At 41.7% G+C, this 12078-nt stretch overlaps 1 protein-coding gene across 3 annotated transcripts in view; it reads left to right on the forward strand.

Annotated features, from left to right (window-relative positions):
* The window catches only part of kcnj10a (potassium inwardly rectifying channel subfamily J member 10a), a 38920-nt gene that overhangs the window by 20778 nt on the left and 6064 nt on the right, over positions 1 to 12078 (forward strand). For 2 of the 3 annotated variants that reach the window (XM_046063891.1, XM_046063890.1), the window contains exons 3-6: positions 7821 to 8213; positions 9210 to 9421; positions 10189 to 10320; positions 10815 to 10992. In XM_046063891.1, the coding sequence (XP_045919847.1) occupies positions 7829 to 8213; positions 9210 to 9421; positions 10189 to 10320; positions 10815 to 10992 (907 nt within the window). In that variant the 5' untranslated portion in view covers positions 7821 to 7828. Of the gene's footprint in view, positions 1 to 1642; positions 1714 to 7820; positions 8214 to 9209; positions 9422 to 10188; positions 10321 to 10814; positions 10993 to 12078 lie in introns of those variants that run through there. The other variant, XM_046063892.1, reaches the window with a different exon arrangement.

Raw genomic sequence — 12078 nt, forward strand, 5'->3', positions numbered from 1 at the left:
TACAAGTAATATTGCCATCCTCCACAGTAAAGAGGTAGAGATGTTATATTCCTTGTCCAAGTAATCCTTCCTGCTGCAAGTCGACATCTAAATATCTCCGTTGGCTATTAACATATACATGCATATAGATATTTGCATAAATGTATAATATATATATATATATATAATGTGTCCTTCTTTTTTGAAATTGGGGTGGTTACTATTTTTCTTTCATGTGCAAAGGTAATTTATTCCAATTCCTGGCACCACAGAACGCCCATCCAATATTTCAATTGCAGGTGCACCAGCAACCTCTTCTCACTCTCAAGTCATATATAGATCGTATAAACATATGGATGCATGGTCAAGACCCCTTGGTGATAGTTTGTAACGTACTGGGAAGCCCTTTAGCATCATAGTTCAATGCAGTGGGGAAAGCCCTGTGGCATCTTCTATGCACGCTGAAAGCAAATGTATGGTATAATTAACAAAAAATGACAAATATGGAGAATCAAGCATCCGTATGGTGTTGGCACCAGAGTGGGGCTAGACATGGTAAAAATTAAGAAAGTCCTGCACATTGCTCTTGCTGTCAACATTAAACTTAAATTTGAACACTTGATTTTTTGACCTTTTAAAGAATCTCATCTTATAGACAGTCTAGTGAAGGTCTGACCCCCCTGAAACTTTAAAAGTACAGAGTATTAAAAAATGGAAACACATTCCACCACGGGCCAGTGTTTGGTGAATTAATTCGTCCTGGTCATCCAGTGCTGTCCATTCACAGCAGGACCATGTGTATTCGCCTATACACCACCGAGTTCCCCTCCTTGCAGGCGGACATGGCACAGCCTCACAGAGATGCACCGACATTATCCATTCACTGCACACTGGCCAACGCAAAACTCCTTGAAGCCAAGTGCAAAAGAAAAGAGCCCTGTTTTTTTTTCTGTCTTTGATTTGTAAATACCTCCGTTTCAGTACAACAACTTCCAGGCTTGTATCTTATAACCATCAAACATTTACATGAGAAAGTTGACAAAGGCTGAAACAGCGGAGGTGGCCTCGCAACAAAGGGGCCCATTTATAGTGTACAGTTGGGTAGAGACACGGAGAGGGAGGGTAGGAGGAGAAGCTGGGAGGAGAGTTGAATTAATGAATTAAAAATGTTGTGAAACAGCAGCTGTCTGAATACGTTTGGGTTTATATAGAGAGGCGTGCAGGGGGGTCCTGGAGGAGTGGACGGCACAAGCTTCTTTAACTTCTCTCTGTGCGGACACACAGGGCTTCTTCTCAGCTCCACATGCAAGAAGTGCAAACTGTGGTCATCTGATTACATAATGACCCAATAACAGTGAGCCAGAACCGGTACTGCCAGTACCAGTGTGCTGGGAGACACAGACTGACCGATGGTTAATCCTCATCCATGCCTCTCTTCTGACGGGTTTCATGCCTTTTTTACAGAGAGTTTTTCTTTTTTTAAACATAGGATGACAACAGACAACAACAGGGAGACCGCAAAAGACAAACATGCAAGCAATGTGATGACAAAGTGAGAGGTGATTTAAAACATGCTTGAGCTATCAACAAGTTTGCGTCATCCAAAACCGTGAGATTTTGTAATCTTTTTGCTGTCTGTCTTTTTCACATGTCTGCTGAACAGTGAAACTAATTAAATTTTCCAAGTTTCTAAGCTGTGGTCACAGTGAACTTCTGTTACAAGTCAACAGGAAGGTAAGAGATACAAACACTTTCAAATCAGTCTATTTGTTTTCCTTTTTATTAAGACGCCAAAGGATCTTAAAAAATTTAAATATGAAAATAATGTTGAGATCTGACAGCTTATTTGCCTTGTTTGCAGGCCAAGTGTTGGTGTCATTACTGTGTACTTTTTCTACTTAGCCTGCCTATTACCAATTTCAATGTCATCAAACGTACCCCGTGAAAAAAATCCCTACAACATTCCTATATGTACGCATACTGTGTCTCTCGTAGTGGACTTTGTTGTTATGTTCCTGTAATACTGCACTGTGATATTCCTCTAACAATACTCTTGTTTTTGGCTGTGATGTTATTCTTGTCTCCTAATGATATCTAGTTGTGAAGTCTGTAAGACTTGTAATGTGGGATTAATCAGAGGAAAATATACTGTATATCATTGAACTGCAAGGCTTGAGGTTAACAGTCAAACAGGTGCTCAGCCCTGCTGCATCTACTGCCCTTTGTTTACAGCACGGAGATTATTATAGTATGTAACAACAGAGAAGGTTCCACTATCAAATCTCTACCGCTACACAATTATCTGGTTCATATTACAACATTAGTGGCATTATTAGGCAAAAATCCATGAATGAATCCTAATACTTTACTGGAAGTGTTGCAGTCAGAGATAATTTTTAAAATAAAAGTTTAGCTAACTTAAGTCTCCACATCCTGCACCTGTCATGGATGATTAATATGGTTTTCCTAACAATTTCTACTAAATATCTAGATGCAAAACAAAAGGAAGAAACTTTAGGACTTTGGCTGTAGCCATGCGAGAAGAACAATACAAGTTGTAGGACAGTGCTCATACTAGCACAGTGGAAAGAACAGGTGTGATGGTGTTTTGACTCTAAAGTTGACTCGGAAGCCTTCAGTCAAAACAAAGCACTGGTTCTCATTGAGGAATCCTCATCAGCACCAACAACAGTATTAAACGAGTCAGATTTACAGCAGAGAGACAGATCATGGGCAACTACGACCTCCAACGAACATGGTAAAAGTCAGTCCTAAATCACAGCCTAGTGGCCAACAGCTGCTCTCCATTGTTTTATTTGGGTCAATGTCGTAACTCTTCAGCTACTAATTCTGGGCAGCGGAAGTGGAGGCGAGTGGTTTAGGGAAGTGTTAGATTTAGATGGAGATTTGGACAGACACACTGAGACAAATGTCTGGGTGCCATGACTACTTATGTGCACATGGAACTCAGACGATGTAGCGGCTACAATACAGATACACTGAATGTAAGTTAAAGTTGCAGTGGCGGAGAATTACGTTTATATACAACTAAAATACTTAACATGAGTTATATTTAGGCTGAAAATAATTGCTGCCTTGATTACACTGTAATATAGGAGGAAGTTAAAGTGTCTGCTTCAACCAAAGTGTTTGTGGATGGCCCCACACCTTTCCTATGTTGGAATTGGGGGACTACATCTGACAATTATTGTGGCTTTCAGAAATAGTCAATTGGCCCACTTCATGCAGCCATTGGCCAGGTGTGCAAAGGTGGAGAAAGCAGGCAGGATTTGAACTCTCAAGTGTTCTTTTGTCATTTTTCAAACATTTTTCTGAAAATTATCTCCTTTTGAAAGATTATCACATATCTCTATGAAGACAGGCTTTTCACACCACCTTCGAGTGTGGCTATAATCAAACCAGAACATAATACACACTAGTTCTTTTCTACCACACTGACATCTTTATGCACCCAAATTGAGTTTCTGAGGGAGCACTGAAGGGAGGAGGGAATTTGTCTGACAGTTGAGTTTATACATCAAGAATCCTTCTGCAGAAAAACTTAGGCTACTCTCTCCCTTTAAAGGTTCAGTGTTTAACAGAAATTCAATATGATAAACATAACCATTTCAGTGGTGTATGAAGACCGCTATGGTTTTATTACCTTAGAATGAGACATTTCTATGTACATACATCGCGGGTCCTCTTACATGGATGTCACCATGTTGCACTGGCATGTTTCTACAGTAGTCCAAATGGACAAACAGCTCTTCAGATTGCGTTTCGTCACTGTCGAGAATAGTCTGAATCTTTTTTTTTCTCCTAAAAATCTAACTTATAAACCTTTATAAAGTGTGCTTATTTAAGGCTGTCAAGTGAAAACGGAATATTTAAGTGTTCATTTGTGGATTGTGAAATTCTCCTAATTCTTAAACTAATTAAACTATTTAAAAAATCATTGGATTATCAGAAAATAGCATTGTAACAAAGCTGAAAATAGGAAAAAAAATTTCTAGCTTGTGAAAAGTTGTTGTTTTGGAGACATAAGGTTTTCAAAGGAGGGGAAAGTTGCGCCAATTTTCGGCTTGTGAGACACTTCAAACATATAGGAGACATCTGAAAAGTACATGATGGTTAACCTAAAGTTAACTAAAACCTAAAGTTACTGTACAGTGTTTCTACATTTACTTGTTTTAGCAACAAACTTCCCGTCTACACCAGAAGTGGAAACTCATGTGGTTAGTTTCACAATTACATACAGTTCAGTTATCCATGACTGGGGCTTTTCATTGTGTCACAAGCTAATTTTTCATTGTTATATTATTAGTATATATTAGTTGAACAGAAAGTTGTATTTTAATTCAGATGTTAAAATCAGCTTCCAGACCAATTACAGCAAACATCTTCTGTTTTAGTGATTGTTTGTGGCAACTGCAAATAATATTAATTACTATAAGATGTTAACAATAACCTGCATCATTGTATTGATAAATGAAACATCTTGTGTTCTTGCACTTTTTCACCACATAAACATCCAGCTAATGTATTGCTCCAATACACAGTAAGTCTAGGTGAGCTAGCTGTAAGCTTGTTAACGCTGTAAGTATAACTTTGTGCCAAAGATTGATACCTTTGCGGAATAAGGTGGTATCAGGTCACATGACCTCCTCATAGATATGGCTACTAGGTTTAAGAAACGTAGGCTGTCTGAACTAATCAGGACCACAACATTTTATTTGTATTTACTGTAGCAATGGAATCAATACAAAGCACGGCTAAAGAAGAGGCTCTCTTTTATCGAGATTGTCTGAAATCATTCTCTGTAAAGTGTATTTAAAGACACAGTGATACAACAGCAGCTCATTTGTATGGCAATGTGCGGTGCTTAGTTTGGCTCCAGTAAGTTTGTGGTTCTAACGTTTTGTGTTGGCTGAGCAGATGCCTTCTTGGCATGGCCTGTGTTGATGTTAGACGGTCCTTTCAGTCCAGTGCAGAGGCTGCTGTGGTGTGGACAGTGGTCACAGCCATTCAAGTCGTGTTGTATTGAGTCTTTTCACTGCAGTGTACTGGCTGCTGGGGGTTCTTTATGGCTGTGGACACTGGACAGGGGCTCTGAGTAGAAGGGATTACTCTCTCCTCTGGAATACTAATGACCGTCTTTTGTCACCGATCTGTTTTCTCCACCTTCACTTCACATATGCCTTCCTCTCTCTCCTTCACCATCCATTTCTCTCCCTCTTCCTCATTCACTCCTTTTGTCACCCGAAACCAATTATTCTCTCTCTTCTTCCTTCCATCTATGCCCCCTCACAATGTCAAGCACTGCATACTCACACACGATCAAACACAGTTGCAAACACACACACACACACACACTTTGACGCTTCGTACCGCTCTCCTCTCCCCGTCTAAGTTGCTCCCTCTTTCACTCACTCGCTCACTCAGTCGTATTTTTCAATGGTGGCTTTTGTCCCTTTCATCTCCTTGAAAACAAAGGATTCTTGTGCGCACAGGACAGAGGGAAGGAGACGGATGGAGAGCCGGACAGAGAGGAAGAGATCCTAACCTTGAGTGTGGTCGTTCAACGAGTGGGAAAAGTCATTTTACAAGAGAGGGAATCCATCAGTATTACCATCACAGATATCGTTTTGCTTCAAACTGATCCCATGAAAAGACCAAAACCAACAATGAATTGAACCTTCAAGCAAATATTGTCAGTCTTATTAATAATGGATTTCCACTCATCAGGTGGTCAGGAACATGACCTGAAAGACAGTGTCTGCTATAAATAGCCAACAAGTTGGCCATAACAACTTTATAAGGTGATAATATGTCAATTTTGTGCTTTCACCTTGTTGTGCTGCCCCCAGGTGGCCAAAAAAAGATCAGTTAACACTACTCAACAGATTTATATCTTCAGTAGGAAGAAATGGGCTGAGTGCCACAGACAGGGCAGGGAAGGTGGAAAGTATTGAGAGACGGACTAATGCATTTTTGTTTGTTAGTCTTTTCGTGATATTTGTTGAGAATAGGAATATTTCACCAGCTATAACATTTAAATTCTGAATGAATGGACTAATACATGTGCAGTTGCTAGCTGCTACATGTTGTGTGTAAGGTCCTTGGTTTGCAAAGCGTACATTCCTTTGGACAATAATTGGTATTGTATTGTGTTCTAACTGTTCAAAAGGTCTATATGTCCAATACACGAGTTGTGTGTTTACTATATGTGTAGGCAGGAGCTCCGCAGGGTTCAGAGTTCAGCTGGAGATTGACACGGCCAATCACATGGGCCTCCTCTTGACCCCGCCTCCCTCTGCTCTCTCCCCCTCCACATCTTAGTATTCAGAGCACAGACATCTACACAGATCTCTATTCATTCACTCAGTGTGAGCTCCAGCATGGAGAGAGGAGAGAGAAGGGTCAGAAAGGACAGGAAAGGACAGAGCGTATCAGATCAACTTGGTAGTTGGGCTTTTGTTTGGGTTGTTTTGTTTTTGACTTTGTTATATTCGGAAAGCAGAGGCAGTTTGAGACAAAGGGGTCATTTAGTTAACTATGAGTGAGAGCGAGAGAGAAGGAAAGAAAGATGAGGGTAAAACGGTCTACCCAGTGACAATAAGTGTCCATGGCACCCGGAGGTGGGGTGGTTGATTTCTCATTCTGTCAATATGCATGCTGACTCTTTGAGACCCACAGACACTTATATACTGATCCATCCCATCACATTACACCACTATTCTCTGACACAGGCAGCCAATTGATGCTTGTTAAATGACAGCAAGCACTTAGCTTGAGTTTATGGGAACGCAACTCACTCCCGACTCATTACATATTGACACTTGGTCAAGGCCCTTTGGCGTCACTTTTCGACGCCCTGGGTACTCTGTTAGCGTCATTTGCGGGTGCCCAGTGCGTTACAAACTGACGCCGATGGGTCTTGAACATGCGTCCACATGTGACGAGTTGGGGAGTGAGAACATGTTGACTACGCCATCACTCATTCAAGTCAGCCACATTTAACAAACATATAGTCAAATGTATTTAGATCCCTAAACATGACGTGCAAATGAACATTTAATTCCAAAACCACTACCATTAATATGCTGCTATGACTTTTGGAATCTGACTGCAGGGATTCGCTCCCATTCATCCACAAGAGCATCAGGGTTTTCCACACCAAACTTCACCTAATTAGAGCAAAGGGGCTTAGACCAAACCATGAAAAACAGCCCCAAAATGGAAGAGGGTGCTCCAGTAGAAGATCTTTGCATTCTTGATTTAATGTTTAAGACTTCCTTTGACAATCTTTTTCATGCAGAATAACGGCCACCAGTGTCTCCTCATCTCAATTCAGTAGCTGTCTTGTGCAACCGACACATCAATGAGCCTGCACTATCAAGCTTTTAATGTGAAAGAGCAGCTGTGCCTTCATGCTGAAAGGGGCTCTTATTTTGATAAGGCCAGCTGCTTCCAGTGAAAAGAGAAAGGGGCATAAATGGACCACCGTGGACAGCCACAACACTGTCCAGTTAAAAAATGTGCTTCTAATGCCCTTCTTCTTCTTTTTCTTCTTCTTCTCTTCCTGCTCCTCCTCCCAAATGTTCCACTCTGTCATTTTTCTCTTTCATGTGGTTTTCATATGTTTTTGTATCCTTTTTTTTTTTTTTTACACATCCCACTCCTTTTCATTTGGACCCACCTGCTGTTCACCGGATCTTACTGCCCATACAACCTGTGCCCTTTTTTCTTGCCGTCTTACCTCTATTTTTCTTTTCTTTCCATCCTTATTCTTCTCCTTACCTCCTGTTGTCTCCTCTTTTCGTCTCCAACCCCTGTAGCACCAGCCATGACCTCAGCAACTCCCCCCTCCTCTGAAGGCTCCTCTCCTCAGAAAGTATGCCACTCCCAGACACAGACTGACATCACCAAGCCCCTGCTGGGCTCCACAGGGGCCACCGGGGTTGTGGGTGCAGGTGGAGGAGGAGCAGGAGCTGGAGGGCCCTGTGCGCTGAGGAGGAGGCGCCGCGTCCTCTCGAAAGATGGACGAAGCAATGTACTCATCGAGCACGTAAGCGGGCGAGGGGCGCTGTACCTTCGCGACCTCTGGACGACTTTCCTGGACATGCAATGGCGCTACAAGTTCTTCCTCTTCTCTGCCACCTTTGCTGGGACCTGGTTCCTGTTTGGAGTGCTTTGGTACCTGGTGGCACTGGTACATGGAGATCTACTGGGTAAGGAGGCGGAAGGAAGGATGGTGGAGCTTTATAGTGCAGAATCACAGCTCACTGTTCAGAACTCACTTTTTAGAAATGCTATGGATCACTTTGGTCCACACTGCAATATCTCAAAAATGATCAGATGGATTGCTGTGAAACTTATTGCAGCCATTCATAATCCCTGGAGAGTGAAGCCTAATGATTTTGGTGATCCCCTGACTTTTCGTCTAGTGCCACCATGTCATTTGTTAATCATCAGTAGGTTAGTATTCTCATTGTGAGCATGTTGGCTTGACGAAAGTACAGCCTCACAGAGCTGTACCTTTCTTTGTCTTGTCTGATTGAGAATGACACATATTGCTTTACCCTTAATAGTACGTGAGACACCTTGCAGTACACATGTGCACTTACGAGTGCAATTACATGGAGATTAGGAGTTTTGACCAAACATTCCCTAACTCCTAATCTCCATGTAATTGCACTCGTAAATTGGTACTGAAAGCAAGATATGAACTACTTGATCAACAACCCTATTAGTCCCTGGAAGATATATTGTAGTCAAATAATGTCGCCTATTGTCCTTTTAACCGCAGACACCTGAAATTCTGGAGTAATAAAGGGAGCAATAAAATACTATTGTGTAAGTGCCAGTTAAACCATGTGTGCAGGAAAATGTTCTTGACTGCTTTTGCCAAGATGCCAAGATCAGATAATAATTACATAATTTAATTTTAAAAAACCTCTGAGAACTCATCTTGTCACACAAGAAAACAAAACAAAAATGTCTTTATCAAATTCATCCGGATTTCTGAAAAAATTGACCCATGAAGTACAAGTGCTTTTTTGTGAATGGCTTAAAAATGAAGAAAGACACACGGGAAAACAGTTTTGCGTTACAGAAAGAGCATGAGAAAGACCTGGCAGAACAGTGCGAGAGGGAACAAAATGTTCCTTGATAATTTGTTTACACCACCAAACCCAAGATCTTGTGTTCTTCCTCTCTTCCTCCAGAGTTTGACCCCCCATCCAACCATACTCCATGTGTAATGGAGGTGAAGACCCTGACGGGAGCCTTCCTCTTCTCTCTGGAGTCTCAGACCACAATTGGCTTCGGTTTCCGGTGCATCACAGAGGAGTGTCCCGTCGCCATTGTCCTGCTCATCTTTCAGCTGGTCATCACCATGGTGATGGAGATCTTCATCACTGGCACCTTCCTTGCGAAGGTAGTCAGATGTAATTTTTGGAAAGTGATTGTTAAAGAGCTCATATAAAAGTGGAACTCACTAAAAAAGTGGAATCTATTGCACTTTACAATCTTTTTATTCAACCACTGGGGGGCGCTACAATAGAACAAACTGGCGTGGAAGTTGAAAGGGTTACCTTTAATCAGTGTTCAGTGAATCCTTTAACCAGTTCATTGTTTACTTTGACCTTTTCATACTGTACTGCAGAATCCTGTTGGAAGGTTCTGAACTCAGTAGGAACTGTAAAATGGATGAAGGGAACCTTCTGAAGGCTACAACCTTTATTTAGATACCTGTTGTACAAAACACATTATTCTTTATTCACTTTCAAGCATGAACATTTTTTGACAAATCCTTCTTTGATATGTAGATATTACTTACTTATTATACACTAATCCCTGGGCTCGTACACTGGGCACTACATTTGTTAAAAACATCAAACAACAAAGTATCTTGACCATCTAGATGTTGCAATTCATGGCCCTTCCTTTATCCACCCAGTATCATTACAGCTATCAGTATTTTTAGACAGTCAACTTCTAGGTTATCAGTTATGCTAACAGATTGTCACTGTGGTCATTATTGAGACTCTTACTCTTACTGGAGATTAGGTTATCGTGAACGGAGAAAGAGGCGATCAGAAGCCCTGTAGATGATTACTGAAGTTTATGTGAAGTGTTTCATTATAATAATCATTATATATCCATTTTTTTTACCAAGACTCTGACATCTTCCTCCTCTTGTAGGTCGCTCGTCCCAAGAAGAGGGGCGAGACCGTGAAGTTTAGTCAACACGCTGTTGTGTCAAATCATGAGGGTCGCCCCTGCCTCATGATCCGAGTGGCCAACATGCGCAAAAGCCTGCTGTTAGGATGCCAGGTATGCAAGTCCCTTTTGGGTATCATTCACTTGGGTGTTGGGTGGTTTCTACCCTGTCTGATGCACCTGATGCCCTGTCTGTCTGTCTGTCTTGTTTCTCTGTGTATGCTTTTGAAGAGCTTCATTATTGATGCCAAGATGGATAAGACCCACTGACATTGACATACAGGCTTATCTGGAAGCCCATGCAGTAAAGAAAAAGAACAGACAAGCTTTATGAGAGCCGTAAGCTCTTTAAAAGGGCTGTTATGTTTGTTGTGTTATGACTCACATCCTGTCAGTAAAGTCCTTCGAATGCTTACTTAACAGTAATAATCTGACTGGTATGAAATGCATTAAACGACACATTCAGTGTCAGTAAACGCCATGCTCAAGGACGCACCGCCTTTGATGAAGTTATTGGTCATTGCAGGTATTAAACCTGGGGCCTTTTGGTTACAGGATGCCTTCTGCAACCTCTTGGCTACATTTACTGACTCCATCTTGGCTCCCAGGTGACGGGGAAGTTGCTTCAGACGTCCCTGACAAAGGAGGGTGAGACGGTACGGCTGGACCAGCGCAATGTGCCTTTCCAGGTGGACACGTCCAGCGACAGCCCCTTCCTCATCATCCCCCTGACTTTCTACCACATCATAGATGACAACAGCCCCCTCAGGGCCTGGGCAACCAAAGGTAGATCATGGCTTTAATGTCAAATATTTAAACAAATATTAAGAGGAAAACTATTCCTTAACCTTTTTTTCTAGTATAACAGTAAGTTAAGAGAAAATTGCCCTTTACACAAAACAGGGTCATTACATATCACATTTTAGAGAATCTATGTCAGGTAAAGGTAAAGATGCACAGCCATAACGCAGAATGTAGACCGGATTGGCAGTTTCATATTGACATTAATACACAGCATTCCTAGAAATGTACATATGAACAATTAGCTTGTTATATATATATATATATATTAAATGGAACTATACTTTAGTACCACCAATCATTTAATAACAAAAGGTGTAATATGTTTTATAAAATGGTCAATGTCTTTATTTAAAAAAAAAGTTTCACATATCTCTTGGGAATGACTGTATGTACATTCAGATTGTATTTGTATGTAGGTGTGTTGGTATTTACAGTCATGTGCTGCTTGCTTGGCTGCCTTGACTATCCAGAGTTGGGCTGGTTTGGCACCGGAGGAGAGAGTTTCTCTGGCTGGAATGTGTGTGAGAAAGATCGCCAGAGACACCCCTCATTAGAGCACAATGCTGTACAGTCCGGGGTGCTGACACGAAGCCTGGACAGATCCACTTACAGCAGCACAGACCTCTCAGCAGCACTGGAAGCCACAAAGGCATCACTACTGACGGACTCTGATTGCTGCGTTATTTACACTCACACTACTCTGTCATTTTAAAAAAACTCCAGGACCTGATGCCGTCGCTCCCGTCCTCCATCACAAGAGTGATAGTCCATGTCGGAACAAATGACACAGCTCTTCGGCAGTCTGAGCTGACAAAATTAGATTTTAACCGTCTTCTTAACTTTTTAAAGCAGTGCGGAAAATCCGTTTTTATCTCTGGTCCCATTCCCACAGTCGGTCGCGGTGCTGGCCGCTTCAGTAGACTCCTTGGCCTCCACGACTGGCTCCAGTCCGCCTGCAGGGCTCACCGTGTGTTTTATGTGGATAATTTTAATATTTTCTGGCAAAGAATGTCTCTTTTTAAGACAGACGGACTTCACCCAAACAAACGGGGCTCAGAAATGTTAGCT

This window comes from Micropterus dolomieu, linkage group LG12 (genome assembly GCF_021292245.1).
Source record: "Micropterus dolomieu isolate WLL.071019.BEF.003 ecotype Adirondacks linkage group LG12, ASM2129224v1, whole genome shotgun sequence".
Taxonomy (NCBI): domain Eukaryota; kingdom Metazoa; phylum Chordata; class Actinopteri; order Centrarchiformes; family Centrarchidae; genus Micropterus; species Micropterus dolomieu.